Source organism: Micropterus salmoides, unplaced genomic scaffold (assembly GCF_014851395.1).
Source record: "Micropterus salmoides isolate LMB-PRFRI ecotype aquatic unplaced genomic scaffold, ASM1485139v1 Ms_hic_scaffold_1, whole genome shotgun sequence".
NCBI lineage: Eukaryota > Metazoa > Chordata > Actinopteri > Centrarchiformes > Centrarchidae > Micropterus > Micropterus salmoides.
In genome coordinates this window covers 60,312,827-60,331,908 of record NW_024040040.1, presented here as the reverse complement: position 1 = coordinate 60,331,908, position 19,082 = coordinate 60,312,827, and the positions used below count along the sequence as shown (strand labels likewise).

Here is a 19,082-nt window from a genome sequence, read left to right as displayed (position 1 = left end):
AGAACATTGCAGCCCTGTGTAAGAGGGGTACGTGTGATTAGCTATGACGGCTCCTGGAGGAAGTCTTTCCACCATTTTGCTTCCCGTTAAAGCTGCAGTCGGTAAAAACTGAACACACAATGCAAAACTTACCACGTCTCTCTCCGCTGCTCGTATCACTCCGCCAAATCCCGCCTACAAAAACCACAAGCAGAAACTGGTCACCGTGTAAAACCTTAGCCCACGCAGGGCTCGCTCTGCCCAGTCAGAGCCTCACCAGGACGCCGGCCCCTCTCTGTTCTACTCGTCCTCTTCCCCCAGGGCAGAGGGCCCCAGGCTTCGAGAGGCTAGTACACCGCTGCCCCCACTCAGAAGTTATTCCCCACTGTTTGCCACTGGTTGAAACGAGCATTGTGGGCAAGGCAAGGCAAGTTAATTTATAGAGCGCATTTTCAATGTGTTTTACATAAAAATAGAGAGATTACATGATAAAATACTTCGAAGGAAAGAATTAAAATGAATAAAAACTAAAGGGAGCAATAGAAGTAATTAAAATAAATAAAAAGTGTTCTATATAGTTGTCCTTATTTTAAAGTATTTTACATGTTCTTGTATTGTTCTAAGTATTGTTGTTTTATGTAGTTGTTGCCCAGGGACTACAGTCGAACATTAGCCAGGCTTACTAAACTGGCACATTAACAGAAATGTTTATTAATGTGCACTGTCCCTTTAACCTTAAACTGTATAAATAATATAAATAATAAATACGATTAGCAGCGTAAACAAAGAAACAATAAAAGATAGGACGTTGCACAGATGATGGGCATCGAACATAATGAGCCCAAAGCTCCGTGTGGAGCCGGGACCTCAGACATTATGTTTGTAAAACTCCTGAAGCCGAGCTGAAGATGTTGAGTTTATACTGTTCTGTTCAGGGGGTGGTGGATTCTTGTAAATGGCATCAGGAGTCTGTCTCATATATAATTCTGTCAGGACAGAGGAACGGTTTCAGCAAACATAAGGAAAAGTTATTTCTGAAAGAATTCCCTATTGCAGCTTTAAGCCACAAGAGCGTGAAAGCTGCCAGCGCTATACATGGTTACATATCGATTCAAGAAAAAGGCAAAGTAATAACGCAAAAGGTGTCAATAAAAACTTCAGCTGTATTGAAGTAAATGAGATCAATGAAACGACTTGTTCTCTTGGTTATCATGTAGACCTTCAGATAAAAATTCATAACATCACATCTAGTACTTAAATGTCGTTTGCCCTAATGACAAACCTTTGTATTTCAATTTCAACAGTAAACGTGTTTATGCGTGCCATAAGTAAGTAAGTAATTTTATGTTTAGGATCTGGAAAGAAACAACAATACATTAATGAGAAAAATCAGCATGAAAGAAAAGAAAAAAATCTAATATCAAATGTGAAATGTTAGGTGATGTTGTGTTTCCAGGATTAGAATCTACTCAAATTAAAAATGTTAAGATTTGTCGTTTTTAAACTTCCATACTGCCAAAATATATTTAGACATTTTCTGAAGCTTCTCAAGATGAAGCTCTAGTTCTTGTTTTCTGCATCTTCTCACGAGTGTGTTCATCTGTTTGTGTTTATAATAGATCTAACAGAGCTTTGTTCTCTCTCTCTCTCTGTCTTTCTGTGTTCAGGAGACGACGATGGTGAGTGAAACTAAACCGTCTTCACGTGAATTTATTTTTTAGCTGTGCTCATTTAAAAAAAAACTAAACTGATAAGATTTTTTTTTCTGATGTCGCTCACGTTGCAGGAGAGGGTTTCTACAAGTGGCTCGAAGGTAAGAACTTCCTCATGTTTTCGTCTTCTCACACATTTCTCCAGGACATATTCTGAGACGTATCTGTTACCTTTTAGTCAACAAACAATAGTCAGTAGTGTAATATAATGCAGTAAGGCTGTCAGGCATTCTGTATTGATGTCAGATATGTTTCTCCTGTAGATCAACTTTTCTCATTTAATTTAATCCCAGCTGATTCTACATACATGCAGGCATGCCTGAAGTAGCCTAAAGTCTTTTTAAATGTGCATATGGCACCTTTTCACCTCAATCATCAATTAGCTTAATTAATTTGAATTCAGTTCAAAAATATTTATTGCTGAAATATTCGATAGGGGGGTCTGGGTTGAAGATTTTGAGTTTTAAACACATTTTCTGCACCAATTTATGGTGGAAATAAAAAAAGGGAAGCACAGATTTTAGGTGGCAGTTGATAATTTTATTTTTTTTAAACATACATTTCTTCTATATTTAAATTGCATTGCAGGCGCAAATAAACTTTTCTCATAGCATTTTTATTTGTTAACATTTCTAGGTGCAAATTAGTTTTCACATTTTTAACAAAAAGTGATGTGGTCCCCAGTGTAATTGATTCCCCCCCCCCCCCTCCACTCTCCTCCTGCTCTCTCTCTCCCTGGGCCCTGTCACTTTGTCACTCTGCTCTGCTGTCTCACGCCTCCTCCTCTGCCTGGCAGTGGCCACAGCTCTCCTTTACCCATTCAGGTCCCTGTGCCTGCACTTCACAGGGTACTGCAGCTGATGTGGAAGCTACTGCAGCCCCGGTAGCAAACATAGGCCTATTGCTTATTTTAGCGCATTTGGCGAGCACAGGGGAGGGAGTGGGGGTAGTAAGAGATGTGATTGGGCCAGCCCAGGGTCTGTATAGAAAATTACCCAATGGGCCGCTGTCCATGCTTTATGGGTCGGTCATTGGACCACTTTTTAAAAAACAGTTATATAAATATGTAATTTACGCTACACCAGCCCCAAAGATTCATTGGCCCACTGGGCATTTGCCCAGGTATGACAGATTACCAGTCCTACCCCCTTTAGACCGTCTGACAGACACGGAGCCCGTCTGGGACTGTAGCCTACTTGATGAGACGAGCGCGTCTTTGAAGACCTGTGAGACAGGCTGTGTCATGAAGATTATTGCATATTAACATGGAAAACATTTTTGTTGCTGTTGTTGAGTTGTGTCCGGGGTAGTCAAAACATCCGGGGCTAACGCCACGGGAAAATGACTTGGCGACGCCGATGGTGCTGCGTAGGGATTCCCCCGGAGAACAAGCTGCAGCTAAAACACCTTCGGCCATCTAGTTTGGGAGTATTTCAGGCAGAGAAGTGAGAATTAGAAAAGGCTCATCACAGCAGCAACACGTGAAGCGAAATCTTCCTGGACACGACAGCCTCCCCCTTCTAGTCTCCACACAAGCCTGATGCATCAGGATGCTCAGCACGGGGAGCGTGTTTCTGTTTAAGTTCAAATCTACATCGCTCATTTGTTAAAAGTAATTTCTACACTGCTGCTGTCATGCAAACTTAACATTACACCATGTATCTAACGTTTGGTTTTATATTTCCTGTTTACTTTAACCATGTATGAAAACAGCTCAATCTCTACAGACTTGTTACTGTATTTTACTGTCTGTAATTGGTCTTTCTTAGTTATTTTCTTTGCCCCACACTGATGCACAATAAACCCATGTCAGAACCATTTTAAGTTTTAAGTCAAGTACTTCAAAAAAGACGGAAGGTGAGGGTTGACATACTGAGTTTAAATTAGTCAGTGTGTTACAGCATCCTTTAGAATTTGAGGTCCAGTGTTTTCCTGATCAGGCTAATCTGACACATTAGGTCTATTATTATTATTATTATTATTATTATTATTGTTATCGTTGTTATTGTAACATGTATATTTCTGTTTGTCAGGATGATTAAATAAAACAATGAATTTATTTATTTTTTGGATAAATTAATAGTGATAATTTGTAATAAATAATCTTTAGAATAATCTAAAAATAAATTACTTGTTCGATTAATGGATGTTTCAAAATAATCAGTCTTTTGGAGACAAAGAGCCTTCACACAGACCTGCCAATCATCTGATGTCTGTCTGAAGCAGAAATTCATCCTCGGATAAATCAGACCTCACTGAGAGGAGCAAGTTTTGGTTTAGTTTAGTAGAGAATGAGAGAGGAGACATTAAGTCACACACATACAAAAAGACATTGTTGTTTTCATTGTGGTCGATCTAAAAAGAAGCAGAAGTCCAGGTGAAGACATTCTGCACAACCCATCACTGTATTTAAAAACACTATTATCACTCGAAGTCGCAGCAAAATAAAAAAGAACTATCTGTAGAACTGTTGCTGTTATTCTGATACTGATACTATTGTTTAATATTTGTAAAGGCAGCTTCTAGGTTTACTCCAGATAAAAGAAGGAAATAGAAACAGAGCGGACTAGCAGAGTAATGAATGTAAAGATAAGATGAGAAGAGGGGAATATGAACAGGTGCAAGTACATTCTTTTAGATCCTTGAGTCCGTTTGCTTGGATTAATAAAACTCTTCACTGCTTTCTCTCTCTGCAGGTTTGTGTTTAGAGAAGCGAGTTTTCTACCGACTCATCTCGGGCCTCCACAGCAGCATCAACATCCACCTGTGTGCCGAGTACCTGCTGGATGGTACGACAGTCTGATCCTGATAAATGCAGTCCTACACACCGCACCAGACTGCATGTGGATTTAGATGGTTTTTAATATGATACCAGGGAAAAAATAAAACTCACGGTTAGGTTCTGTTATTAAAATGAAAAGTGTTTGATAATCGTGCTGATATGATACCTGAGTTTCGGTCCAAATACCAAATTGATATCGTACTCTGAGAAATATAATTACATTTTTCTGTAAAAAAATAACTGTTTTCATTGAACAAAGGAAGCCAAACTTCTCTAATGTATAATGTTGTCAGTCATTTTTATGATTAATCGATTAGTTTGGTGTATAAAATGTCAGAAAATGGTGAAAAATGTCTAAGATGACTTAAAATGTCGTGTTTTGTCCACAACCCAAAGATATTCAGTTTACTCTCAGGAGGAGGAAAGAAATGAGAAGAAGCTAAAATCGATTAATAATGAAAGATTTTAATAACAAATGTGGCAAAACTATATAATTTGAGTTCCAATGTTGACATAGAAGTTATTAACTCTGTGGAACGAAGTGTGTGTCGTGTGGTAAACTTGTTGTTGGTTGTTTGTTTACTCAGAGGGTTGGGGCCGTTCAGTCTGGGGTCCAAACGTTCAGGAGTTCCGGCATCGTTTCGACACGGCGGAGACGAAGGGCGAGGGCACGCGGCGGCTGAAGAACCTGTACTTCCTGTACCTGATTGAGCTGCGAGCACTCTACAAGGTGGCTCCATACTTCGAACGGGCCTTTGTTAACCTGTACACTGGAAACGCTCAGGAGGACGGGGCCACCAAGGACCTGCTGCTGCAAGTCTTCAATGAGATCAGGTAAGAAGGGCTCATTTGTGGACTTTTAATTTAAAATGTGATGAAACGTTCTTTCTTTTTAGACATAATAAGTGGAAGGAGGATGACTGGCCCAACTTTGGGTTCGATTTGTCCTGACAATCGCAGGGGCGTTCACTGACACCGTCAGCTAAATGGAGTGAAGTGATGTGAACAGTAAAGTTAATAAAACAACACAACTTCAGCAGTGGTATTAAAACCTTAACAGCCTAAAACCTGTAAAGTGTGGGAGCGTTTGACTCTTCACTCGGCCAAAAAGGTCGTCAACGCAGCATTTGCAAAGCCACCTCTTGGCCTGGGAGCTCGTGCAGTATGCTACAGCATCTGAAGAGGAGGCACATAATGTCGCCTCTCTGGATGATGAAGAGTCGTCTTAGTAAACTAGTTATCCAGCCTGCTAATTTAAAGTTATGAACCATAACGTTTTTTTATACATTTTCCTTGGTCAATGAATTGTTAATGGCGTTGAGAGTAGCAAATAATCATTACATACAACGATCCTGTTCACTTTCAAAGTGTGCCCTTACATTACAATCATAAACGATAAAGAGTTCTAAAGAGTTCTATCTATGCGTGAGGCGACAGCCGCCACAGACTCCCTTACAAAAAGTTTTGTGAGGTGTTCAGTTAGGGGAAACTATGTAAACTTTGTTAAACGCTGTCTACAACAAAAACGTTATTGTTGGTCCCCACTTGTAAATTCCCGTCTTTGTATAAATATAGTGTCTGTATTACTGTATTCACCTGATTGGTCCATGAAAGGACTTGATTTCAGCGTGACTTTCTGTTGCTGCAACAGAAACCTTTATTGAACACGGTACACTCCTTGTTGATTTGTAGGTCAATGCAGGCGAAGGTGTTTACATGCTCTCGTGTTTGCATCCTTCCGTGCAAGAAACGTGTCTCACGGGTATTGCACTGTGCAGAGTCTGTCCCGGGCTTTTGCCAACTTAAAATAAAGCTATACTTTTGAGCGCCGCTTGCTGAACTCCACAGCTGCAACAGAACGAGCAGCTGGAAGTACGGCGGCGGCTACGGAAGCCAAAACCTGCGGGCGTTAAATTTGGAGCTGATGATCGGATTGGAAACCAAATTTTGCAGATTGTTCCGAGTTGGAACCTGTTCTCGTTGTCCGAAGTCATGTTTGATCACGTGGGATTCTGTAAGATCCCAAGTCCCCAGAACCACCACTCTGAAACCGTTTAGTATAAACACTGAGTGTGCAGTCCTGCGTCTGGACTGAACTGTCGTGTGCCTTCTTTAGATTCAAATATTAAAGATTGGTTCATTCTGACATTATGTCTGTTGCAGAATATATTCAGAGATGTTCTGTGTTAAATAAAGTGCTGCCAAAGACACGAGACTGAAGCTCAATCACAGGCTGAATTTAGACAGTGTCCTGCAGTCAGATATTTTGTGCAGGGCTTTTGTAAGTCCAATAGTCACTGTAAGACTAACATCTGCTTTTGTCTTCCAGAGCTTTCCCAATGCACTTTGATGAGAAGTCCATGTTCGCCGGACACAAAATAGAAGCCAAAACATTAAAGGTAAAGTCTCACAGTGACTCATCCAACATGGAGAGAGGCGAGTCTCTTTCTTTCTGTGTGTGATGTTTGAGCAGTGCCTTTTTATTCTGCCCTCTTTTTAATGAGTTTGATTTATCTGTATGTTTGTGCAACCCAGTTTTTACAAAACAGCAGTGTATTCATTTCCTTCCACTGCTGCAGAATAACCAGAGAAGGTAAAGACAAAGTTTAGGTAAGCAAGGGGATCAAGCAGGGATCAATAACGAGTTTACAACTTCAAGTTATTCTTCAGCAGTGGAAGGAAATGAAAGACATTTCTACAGTAAACACCTTGGAACAGCCTGTTAATACACCCTCAGAAACTTTATTTGGACTATCTTAAAAATAGGGCTGAAACAATTCATCGATTAAATCGATATCTAAAATGCATCAACGCAAATTCTTTGCATCGAGGCATTGTTTATTGCATATAACTATACATCACATTGTTTAGCACGGACATTAATTACTGTCGCACATCGTGCTTACGCTGTGAACACGACGTGATTGTGCTGGCGCTGTTTGTAAAGTGGAGGAAGAGACAGAAAATAGCGAGGGACAAAGAAGAAAGTGTCCAAAGTCTGGGAGTATTTCAAGCTACAAGAAAACAACTGTCACAGTCCATCCACTGTAAATAAAACGAAACTTATGTCGCCTGAGCAACAACACGACGGCACCTGATCAGAAAGCAGCCGGTGTTCTGCCAGCGGACCACAGACAAGGTACCAGTTACAGCACAGGGCTCTCAAGTCTCACGCATTCACTGTGAGACACGCATTTCAGCCAGTTCACATGCTCACACGCCACACCTTGTATTTCTCATGCTCAGAAGTTAAGAGATAACGCCCTCGAAGTTGGGCGCCGGTAATGTCCGTTATACTACACACCCCTCGAAGCTCAAATTGTAGGCCAGTTTCCACAGTTTTTTTTTCCTATTAAATTCAGCTGATAGCAGTACAATGCCATAGTATATTACTCTTCAAAGGTAAATTATGAATGAGAAGTGTGTGTGTGTGTGTGTGTGTTTCTTTTAAGATGACTGGAAGAGAGTTACACTCTTAATCAACGACAATGTTTTTCTGTGAATGGATGTGGCTGTGTGGACGGAATTAACGTCATATTTTGACAGAATAAATAAATAGTGCCTGTAAAAAGATGCTGTTACTAGTTGAATGATTGAAGCGATATACAGTGGGGTTTGTTGGCACGTTAAGAGCTAAGTAGAATAGGCTCAAATAGACTGCTAGTTTCCCATTACAATGTTGACTAAATAATTAAATATAAATCAATCACAAAAACCCTCCCCCTATGTCTATCTGATTAAACTTTATAATTTTTGAATGCGTTTCCTGTCAAATCGCACGCTTATATTTTGTAGTTTTTGCGTGTATTTCCTGTCCTGACCGGCCTGGCAGTGGAGGTCTGCAGTTGGACCCTCTTGTGTAACGTCATAGTCATGAGTTAACTGGGTGTCGGGAGCTGCACCTCAGTATAACTTGTAGCACTCGTGTGATGTTTGTGTTGGTAAAGCAGTCTGGTTGTTCGTCTGTTGATGTTGTTGGTCTGATACTTGACACACAATGAATTTCCGAAAGGAGGAATAAATATCTATCGTCTATCAGTGTACACAGCTGATCCGCCGCCAAGCAAAAGTACTTCTTAAACGACGCATCAATGAATCATTGAAATAATCTATAAAAGCTTCGAGTACTAAAATCATCGCTAGCTGCATCCCTAATTATATTTATTATATATAATATTGATGAAGGAAGAGAGAGCAGCATTGGTTGATCCTACAGTGAAATAATGAACAAAACTTCATTTAATTGTTAATTTTAGATGATTCAGCAGATCAGCAACACTATATTCCATCTTCACTAGCAAGGACCATAATCAACGGGTATGATTAAATGATTTATTGAGTAACGAACAGAAGATGTATTAAGCTTGCAGTAGCTGAATAGACATTAGAAAGCGTTGTGGGGAAGCTACAGTAGGGAAATCCGCCGTAGCACCCGGGCACGACGGGCCCCCTATAAACCTATGGAGAGGAGGAAGGAGATCAGGAGGCAGGACAGAGAAAGGGGTGGGAGAGAGGGATGCAGGATACGAGGGAGAAGGGGAGGACTTAGGATGTGTGGGTATTTATGGAAATGCTGGCGATGACGCGCTTGATGTGTGGTCCCGCTCCTGAAACTCTGCCAATTAGCACCACTTATCATCACAGTTTCTGACACTTTATCAATGAGTGCTGCTTGGTACACGTTTGATCCAAAGTGCTTTTGTGTTTTCACATATTCGTCTGCTCTCTTTTACTCTTCAGGAGGAATTCCGCCTCCATTTTAAAAACATCTCTAGGATCATGGACTGTGTCGGCTGCAGCAAATGTCGACTGTGGGGAAAACTACAGGTGAGCCACTTCTCTCTGCTGGGTGTTTGCTGTCACAGGTTTTCACTGAAATATGTTCAATTGTTATTTATTTATTCTTATTAACACCAATAAAATACAAATTTCATTTACATATAACATTTCCAGAATTTAAACACATTTAGCAACATGAATCTGTAAACTTGAGCTAATGAGGCTGTCAATGGGCGTGCTAAAAGAACAGCATTAAGACTCCTTTTTAAACATATTTTTGCTGAATGGGAAACAGGTATATTATATGTACGGTAGCCAACTGCGAGAAACAACTAATGTTTAGATCCTGTTTGAATTGCGTCCTGAATTACACACACCATGTTTATCTGTTTAAAATATCATTTAAGTCAAGAAAGTCACAGTTTGTGTTGCTGTTTAATTGCAAGACTGAAAATATGTAACTACAAAGACCACAAAGCTGAGAGTCGAAGCTAACATGTGTAGATGATGATGATGATGATGATGATTAGCTGAGAGGGTCAAGGGTTGGTAGGATTACATCTGTGCGTGGAACATTGCTAAGCTACCTCGCTTGTAGCAAGAAAGCCGTTAGCTTAGCATTACAGCACTAACATGTTGGTGACATACGTTGTGCGAGACAAGAGATGTAGTTCATAGAGTGGTTTCACACAAGACTAAATGCTACTTTACTGCGCGGCTGTGACTCAGGAGGTAGAGCGGGTTGCCCGTTAATCAGAAGGTCGACGGTCCAATCCTCGGATCCTCCAGGCTGCCCTTGGGCAAGATACAGAACCCTGAATTGCCTCTGGTGGCTGTTCCATCAGTGTATGAATGTGTGTGAATGTTAGTTTCTGTTTGAAACAGTGAATGAAAGTGGCGCTGTACAAGTAAGGAGCATTTACATTTACATGTTTTACAAACAACTGCGACTTTCTTGACAAAAATGATCTTAGTTGTCGCTTACTGTTACATACTGTTACCGTACATATTTTTCTAAAACAAGGAGCGGGAAGGGAATTGAGCGCTCTATTGTAAATAACATGTTAATTAATGAGATTTAAAGGTGCTAGCAGGTGGTTTTTTACCTTTGAACAGGGCCAGGCAAGCTGTTTCCCCCTGTTTCCAGTGTTTGTGCTAAGCTAAGCTAATCAGCTTCTGGCTGTAGCATATTTCCCAAAATTTATTCCCTATTGTGAATAGGGGTGTGACAAGACACTTAACCCACGATAAAGAGATTTTAACACTGTTTTTAAGAAATCTTTAGTGCTGAATTATATTTAAAAAATTCAGTATTAAACACTTAATTTCCTGCATTCTGATGAATTTTTCTGCACCAGTTTATGGTGATTTTTTTAATTTTATTTATGTAAAGTGGAACAAAATTCTGGTGGCAGGTGATGATTCAATTTATAACTATAACAGAATCTAAGTCAGTGCAGCTCTCAGTCATTCTGTGCTGCTCTCAGATCAGTTTCTCTTGTAGATCAACTTATTTAACATCCCCCCAGCTGAGTCATGATTTAGTCTTCCCTCCTCTTTTGCCGTTTTTCCATTACCAGTACCAGCTCAACTCGCCTCGCCTTGGTTTGGCCGTGCTCCGTTTTCCATTGCAGATATTACCCAGAGATGGTACCTGTCATGTAGCTGGTCGTCATAGTAACGTCACACACAACTGTCGCGACGTAATCTTCAATGTGACACACACACCAGCGACCCACAACAGCTGTCTCTTGATTCAAGTTAAAGCGTTTCAACATTCCTCAGAATGTAAAGACAGATGAGCGGTCTTCCAGCTGTGTTTTCCTCCGCCGTTGTTGCTGCAGCGGTCTTTGTGACGACGGGAGCAGAGGGCTCTGTGAGCGGGCGGCTGGCCGGCCTCCTCCCGCGAGTTCGCGCAGGCTTCCCCCACCGCAACTTGAGGAGCTCCTCAACTCCGAAAACTTTCAAGCACATTTTTGTTCCGCCATCACTTTTCGTAAAACTGTCAATATTCGAAAACTCCACAGTTGATTTCTCACCTCAAAACTTCTCAGAAGTGGATTTAGAGATGAAATTATGTATGAAAATTGTAAAATTTAAAACTTTCTGTTGCCGGCCTCTTTCTGGTGCACGCAAAGATGACGCAGTCAATAGTGACTATTCTCTTTGACCAATCAGCAGTCTGCTGTGTTTTCATGTCACATTTCAGTTTTGCCTCAGCTCACTTGGAACCATGATGGAGGTGATACAAAAAAAGTACCTGGAAGCAGGTACAGGTACAACTTTTCACAATGGAAAACCAAAAAAAAGTAGAGTCCAGCTGGTACCGTGCAGTGGAAAAGGGGCTTTAGTGTCTTTGTTTGGGGAAGTAACCTCTTTAAATGTGACTGTGGCACCTTTTCACCATAATCATAAATTATTGAATTTTAATTTAGTCATAAACTCCTGGACTTTAATAACTCCTGTGTTTCAGCAGGTTTTCTGCTCATGTTCAAAACTTTCTGCACATTCAGAATCTCTCTCACATAAGTGTTCTCTGACATGTTCATAGAAAAGGCAGAATATTACCAGACTGTCATCATATGATAAGAAGTCGAGCTGCCCTTTACTCTGCTGTGCATTACGTTATTGATCTGCTGTTAGTAACGTTATCCCCCTCAGACCGTTTGACCGATGCAGTTATCAGTTAAACATTTGTATTTCACTGCGTGAAAAAATTAATGTGTGGCTTGACAGTTTGTGAAAAATGTAATTTGCGTGAGTCTCACAAGATAGCTTTTTACCTGACGAGAAATATCTCGATTCAATCTCACAAGATCTTGTGACGCGCGATCTCATCAAACCCCTAATTGAAGTGAAGTTTCAGTGTAGTGATTTCTCTTTGCTGGGGAATCATGTAAGTACATTTTTAAAAGCTTACAGTTTGCACCCCTTCTGTGTGTCGTGTCCAGACTCAGGGTCTGGGGACAGCTCTGAAGATCCTCTTCTCTGAGAAGGAGATCCAGAACCTGCCTGAACACAGTCCCTCTAAAGGTTTCCAGCTGACCCGACAGGAGATCGTGGCCTTACTGAATGGCTTCGGCAGGTACGTTCATACTGTTCTTAGCTTAATCCATTTGAAGTAATATCTTGAAGATATTGATGGTGATGGTGGACATTTCTACATAATGACGTTGAATAACTAAATTCGGTGTATTAGGGATTTATGTTGAAAAAATATTCAGCCTTGACGATAGCGTAAATGTTCCGTACTTTTACGCCTTTCTAGTCTTTTCGACCACTCAAAGCGCTTTTACACTACATCTGCATTCATTCACTGAAAAGTGCTCAAACTGAAACTAACGTTCACACATAGGGGCAATTCGGGGTTCAGTATCTTGCCCAAGGACACTTCGACATTCAGCCTGGGGGAGCCGGGATTGAACCGCCGACCTTCAGATTAACGGCCAACCCGCTCTACAGCCGCCCCAGTCCCACAGAATGTTATCCAGCTCAAAATTCATGTGTTTAATCACTTACACAAACTCAAAACCCCTGGTGAATTGACTCAAGAACCTTTTAAGCTAATGTTTTGTCAAATGTGTAGTACTTGTAGTCTTCAATGACACATTTGTCTGTAAGGCTGGTTTTTTTCATTCAAAGATTTAAAAAGTATTTCAAGCTTAAACTTTGCAACTATGTAATTTTGAACAATAAAATGGTATATTATGGAAACAACTAGAGTAATTAGGTAAAGACAAACGGATTTCTTAACTTTTTGTTGAAATGAAATGGACCCCTAATTATAGAATGACTCATTTAATAATAATTTGTTCCGCTTGCTGACATTCTCTATCTCAATTCAATTCAGCTTTATTGGCATGAATGTCAAACAACAATATTGCCAAAGCTACAAATAAATTAGGATACGGATAAATAAAGAACAATTCATTTCATATAGTTCAAAGCAAAGTAAATACACAGTAAAGGTGTGTGTTTTTTATAATATATATAAAAATAAAGTAAATAAAACATTAAAAGTGTGTTTTCTTAAAAAAAAAGTACAATTATTTAATATATTCATCAGTCTAGTCTGAGTTTCCAATTGTTGTCCTCAGTTTGTGGCATGGGGAGATGTATATATCGCTGCAATGATTTGGCATTCTGGCATTTCTCCCAGTAAATAGGGGAGTTTCTGTGTGTCTGATAGAAATTTGAAGTGTTTTTCTCAATGTTTTATATTTAGGGTGTGAGGTTAGAAAGTTGTCTCTCTCTCTGTCTCAGGTTGTCCACCAGTATACATCAACTGCACAATTTCCGCCTGCTTTTGAAGGAGAAAAGGTAACAGACGGTGATGTTTCACCCGGCCAGTAGGTGGTGCCTCGGAGAACTGCAATAGTCTAATCCTCGCCCTGAAGAAGCCCTTTCTCATGGACATCAGGATCAGCAGCGAACCCTACAAACAACATTCCTAAACCACTTCTCCCTCTCTTCTGTCCCTCCTCCTCTGTCAGATAGATCATGAATGTTAACTCTTCTGCCTCCTCTTGCCTACGTCAGAAAAGTCTCTGAAAACTTCACCTGACATCTTTTTTCTCTGCAGTAAAACGTGTCGGTGATGAACTCTGACCTTTTTTCTTTTTCATTTAAATATTATTTCTTTTGGTCTGTTTTGAGAAGTTGAGCTGTGAAATCAGCAGATGTTCGACAATCTGAAGGGAATAATTGGGACGGGAAGCAACGAGGGGAAAAACATGTCTTAAATCACTTCCTCGTTCATTTGTCTGTTTCTGGCTGACCCCGCCCTCTGCTGATATCACATCCTGTTGGACTCGTGTACCTGAGGCCGACCTTCACGGCTGTCCTGTGAAGATGTAGAAAAATGACTCGATTTGTCCAGATTAAAACGTCAGGATGCTGCTGCTGCCGCCAGTTTGTTTTATATATTTTCCTTTCTTCCTCTCCTCTCTCTTCCTCTTCTGTTGTTTTTAGAGAAGTTTGTTGCTCAAAGCCTGAGGATCTGGACCAATCTGCTCATGTTAACCATCTCAGGCCTATGTAATGTCCGCTTGCTAGAAGGTTTGTGTGTGTGTGTGTGTGTGTGTGCAGACATATGTGAGAAGTTTCCGCTGGCCCCACATGCTGCTGGGTTTTTGACACAGCTGATCAGAAGCTTGTGGACATTTTTTGAAGGCGTCTTCAGACATTAAACGTGTGAAATATCTCCGCAGTGACGAGGTGATTCAGATTAACTTTATGAATTCGAACGTTTTATTTTGCACAGTGTGTAAAATGTAAAACATCTAGAAAATCAAGTTTTTACATAAAAAAAAAAATTTGGAAACTCTGGATCCACCAACTCCCCCTACAAACCAATGCTGTCATCCCACCGATACTGGATTTCTGAGGTGTGAGAAAAATAAGTGCCAATTTTGAAGATTTATGTTTGAAAATATTTAACTCATCCAGGCTCCTGGACTGGACAGAATCCAGCAGACCAGAGACCAGGACTGTGTCTGAATATCTTATCTCAGCGCCGTTAATTATGTTATTGTCACACAAGTGTTCAGTGGTTTACTTTTTCTATCAGCGCAATACAAGATAGTATATACGTCTCTGTATCTGGGGACTCTGGTTCTAACACTTGATATTAAAAATAAGTTGAACATTTGTCTGGCAGATTAAACCAAACACACACCTTTAATTAGCTCTGTGATTCGTCTGATATATCAACATGAAGCAACCGATTTCATTCTAAGCTGAAGAAGCTGAACACGTTGGTGGTGTTTGCACGTGTGTGTGTGTGTGTGTGTGTGTGTGTGTGTGTGTGTGTAGATCAACAGTTGCAGCTATAAAATAATGGACTACGACTTGATTCAATAGTAAAATAACCATAAACTTGATTCAGTAGCAGATTTTTGCTCTTGCGATAACTAGTGATGCTTTTCGAGTTTCTGGATTAATGTTGCTGCCTGTCTGTCTAGTTGCTGCTTCGGCCATGTCGTCTTCTCAAGACACAAGTTTGTTCAAGACAGATTTATTAGATTTATTCAAATGGAAAAGCTAGGATTTGTAAGTTTTCTCAGTGTTTATATTTCAAATGTGAGCAAAGCGGAGGTGCAACGGCAGAGGGGAAAAAATATTCTCCTTAAATGGTCAGTCTGGTGTTATTCTATATATCTTTGTACCTCATTTCTGTCTGTGATTCTCGGCTCCAAGTCCATTGGTTCCTACTGAAGATATAAATCCACCTCTCAAATATATAGTTTAATGTTTAAAAAAAAAAAAAGTTTCAGTGGCGGATGAATCCACATGTGGCGCTCTATAGTGAGTATTTGAGGCAGCAGGACGGTGTATGTGGGACTGAGCCAATGTGGGTTTGACAGAATAAAATATAGAATATCACCAGACTTTAAATTTACCACGGCGTATGAGAGAAAATGACAGGTGATAACAAAGAGAGCCTGCAACGTCAAACAAGCAAAGGACGCGGAGCCCGTCCATCTTACGTTGACGTCATTAGACTGCATGCTGCATTCGTGACATCACCTGTAGGTTTCTGACGCCTGAGAAGAGCTGCAACCACAGCTGAATGTGATGGGCTAAGACATTCGTCAATCAAACAAACAAAAATCACCCTTTTGTCAGCCTTAATAGAAAGCCTAAGTCCCTCCCCTTCTGGTGGACCACCATGGGACCTTATTTTGCAAAAAAAGAGACAACTAATGTTTATATCCCGTTTGAATATTGTTCTGAATTACACACGTTTGTCTGTGTTTAAAAGATGATTGAAGTCAATAAAGTCGCAGTTTGTTTTAAAACTGTAAATTTGTAATTACAAAGATCACAAACCAAAAAATCTAAGCTAAGTTTACTGAAGCTAACATCACTGAAGCTAAGGTGCCTGAAGCTTCTGTTACTGAAGCTAAGTGAATTTCACGTTTCTGAAGCTAACGTCGCTGAAACTAATGTCAAAGAGTCATGTGTAGATGATGTGATGAAAGGACCAGGAGTTGTTGGATTAAACGCATCAGGTGAAATAAATCTGTGCGTGGAACATAGCTAAGCTACCTAGCTAGTAGCAAGTAAGCAATGAACGTTAGCTTAGCATTACAGCGCTAACACATTAGTCACGTATATTGTGAGACAAGAGATGGAGATCATTAAACGGTTTTACACAAATGTAAATGTTGCTTTATTGCTTTACGACAAACTGCGACTTTCTTGACTTAAATAATCTTTAAACTGAAAAACATCGTGTGTAATTCAGGACACAATTCAAAAGGGATCTAAGCATTAGTTGTCTCGCTAACTACCGTACATATTTTTTCTGAAATAAGGTCCCTTGAGAGGGAAGGGGGAGGACTCCATACTATTACTAATATTGTCGTAGTGGGCACCTAGTGGCTGTTAGGAGAACTGCATATTGGGATATTTTCGCGGTGGCGGTCGCTGCTTTGGCGTGCGTTAAAAGATGACGCTGGATGAGGCGTTTCCACACATTTAGTCACATTTCGACTGTTTCTTTTGTTCAGCAGTAAAATGTGAAGTGGACCAAAGAGTTTTAAGTTAACTACATTTGTTTGTGTTTGTGATACCCAGGAAGTGTTTTTTATCTTTTACTTGATTGATTCTATGATAGTTTGCAGACATGATGTTACAATAAGTCCTGGCTTTTCAGATGTTTAAGCTTTTGTTTTTTCTGGCCATACATTATAAATGCAGATTTGGCTGATGTGTCTTGTTCTAAATCTAAAAATAGGATATTGAAAATATCAGTACTCCTGCTTGGCCCTGCCGTGTGCTTTAACACAATATTGGAGCCTTTGTTTGTTTGAGGTGGGGGTTCATTAATGCTATTTAAACTTGTTTTGTTTTTTGTGAGAAATAAGGTTTGTGCCAACGAGACGTGTGAGAGTTTGTGTTTCTGGGTGCAAAACATAAAGTGTGCGTAAAAAATAAATAAGACATGAAATGTGAATGAAACAAAAACTAAAAGTTTAAGTAAATAATCCTTTAAAATCAGAAGCTGGAAACCCGGAATAATTTTTTTGTGAACTGAAACATGAAGAGTCAGATAGATGGAAGTAAATTTTTTCCTTTCAGTGAAATTAAAATTTAAAATAGTACTCAGTAGTTTTTACGTTGCACAAGTATGGATTCTGTTGCTTAAACATTTTAAACCATTATGACCTTTTTTGTTGCCTCCATCATTATCAGGTTATTATAAATTCGTCTTCCAGCCTCCGTAAGAGAGTCTGGCTTTGTTTCTTTGTGTGGATGTGTAGCAGAATGTGTGTATGTGTGAGAATGTGGGTGCATGCCTTCCTCCGAGCCTTGCATGCCTTCCAGCAGCTGGACGTCCCGCTCGGCAGCCTTAAAACTAATTTGCTTTTTTTGGAAAAAGAGAAGAAAAAAAATGGTCTGCTTCAGATTTTCACGCCCTGCAGTTTGTAAAAGGCAGCACACGTTGACGTTTTCTTTCTTTTGCTTTCTGATCTCTAAGAATATATATATAGTTGCACCATGTCAATGTGTGTACCTGTTGAGTATATTTATTTGCACATTGGAATAAATATTTCTGGACATCACTGACTCTGTTTGGTTTTTGGTTACAATCTCCTGCAAGTTTCAAACTGATCCAGAAAAACTTTTTTTGTTGTTATTAGAGCTTTTATTTGGGAAATGCATCTCTGTGACATTCTCAGTCATCCAGGTCATAGTTATCCAAGGCAGGTTGGTTGAAGACACTCAGAGAGTAGACGCCCATTGTAAATCAAGAGGCATTAATATGGAGTTGGTCCCTCTTTGCAGCTCTAACAGCTTCCACTCTTCTGGGAAATGCGTTCTACAAGATGTTGGAGTTTGTCTATGTTTTTGCCCGTTCATTATGAAGAGCGTTTGTGATCTCCGTTCAAGTTCATCCTGAAGGTGTTGGATAGGGTTGAGGTTAGGGCTCTGAGCGGGCCGGTCCAGTTCTTTCACACCAAACTGGGAAAACCTTGTCTTCATGGAGCTGGCTTTGTGCACGGGGAAAAGGCCAAACAGAAACTGTTGAAAGAACTATTGTCTAAATTTCTACGCTAGAGCTTTAAGATTTCCTTTAACAAAGACAACACCATGAATAAAAAGCCCTACCAAAAGTATTAGGACAGTGGCGTCACAATACTTTTGTCCATCTAGTGTGATGATAATGCGGCAAGAAAGGCAGTGAAGAAGACTGCACACTGGTGAACATTATTTAAAACTGTCACTCAACATGTTTGTGAGGCCTGGTGAGAAACACTGAATGTAAAAAAAATCTTTGTTTACAATAAAACTCCACAGGGCATCTGAAGTTTACAGCACTGGGTTAGCTTAGTGTAGCATAAAGAATGGAAGCTGGGTAAACAGCTAGTGGCTCTGTGAGGCTATGTTAAATGCAAACAACAGCATGCAAACATACTCAATACATGTAGAGCTACGCGGTCAAGTTAGTATGAATAAATATGCAACGTCTGGTTAGACGTTTTAAAATAAAACTATTGGTTAACATTGTGAAACTTAGCAGTTTGGTTAGGTTTAGGCAACAAAAGTACTTGTTTAGGAAAAGATCATGGTTTGGGTTCAAAAGAATCAAAAGAATCACTATTGAGTCTTTGTTTCATGCGGGAAACAAACCCTGTTCTTTGCGTTCAAACTCCAGTTTCTGACCCACCCATCCACCGCAGTCTCCTCCTTACTTGGACTGTTATTTATACCAGGCCTACTTGTAGCGTTAAACCATGACGCTAAAGTCTACATTGTGCCTTGGTACCAAACAACCCATTCTCATCCCAGGGCGTCACATATAGATGCTTGGTCAAGACCCC

At 40.1% G+C, this 19,082-nt stretch overlaps 1 protein-coding gene across 3 annotated transcripts in view; it reads left to right on the top strand.

Annotated features, from left to right (window-relative positions):
• Positions 1-17,822, top strand: part of ero1b (endoplasmic reticulum oxidoreductase 1 beta) — a 34,428-nt gene extending 16,606 nt beyond the window's left edge. For 2 of the 3 annotated variants that reach the window (XM_038734032.1, XM_038734047.1), the window contains exons 9-16: positions 1,647-1,658; positions 1,766-1,792; positions 4,388-4,480; positions 5,061-5,307; positions 6,803-6,872; positions 9,214-9,300; positions 12,204-12,337; positions 12,608-13,271. In XM_038734032.1, coding sequence (XP_038589960.1) covers positions 1,647-1,658; positions 1,766-1,792; positions 4,388-4,480; positions 5,061-5,307; positions 6,803-6,872; positions 9,214-9,300; positions 12,204-12,337; positions 12,608-12,695 — 758 coding nt within the window. In that variant the 3' untranslated portion in view covers positions 12,696-13,271. Of the gene's footprint in view, positions 1-1,646; positions 1,659-1,765; positions 1,793-4,387; positions 4,481-5,060; positions 5,308-6,802; positions 6,873-9,213; positions 9,301-12,203; positions 12,338-12,607; positions 13,272-13,515 lie in introns of those variants that run through there. The other variant, XM_038734040.1, reaches the window with a different exon arrangement.
• The last annotated feature ends 1,260 nt before the right edge of the window (positions 17,823-19,082 follow it).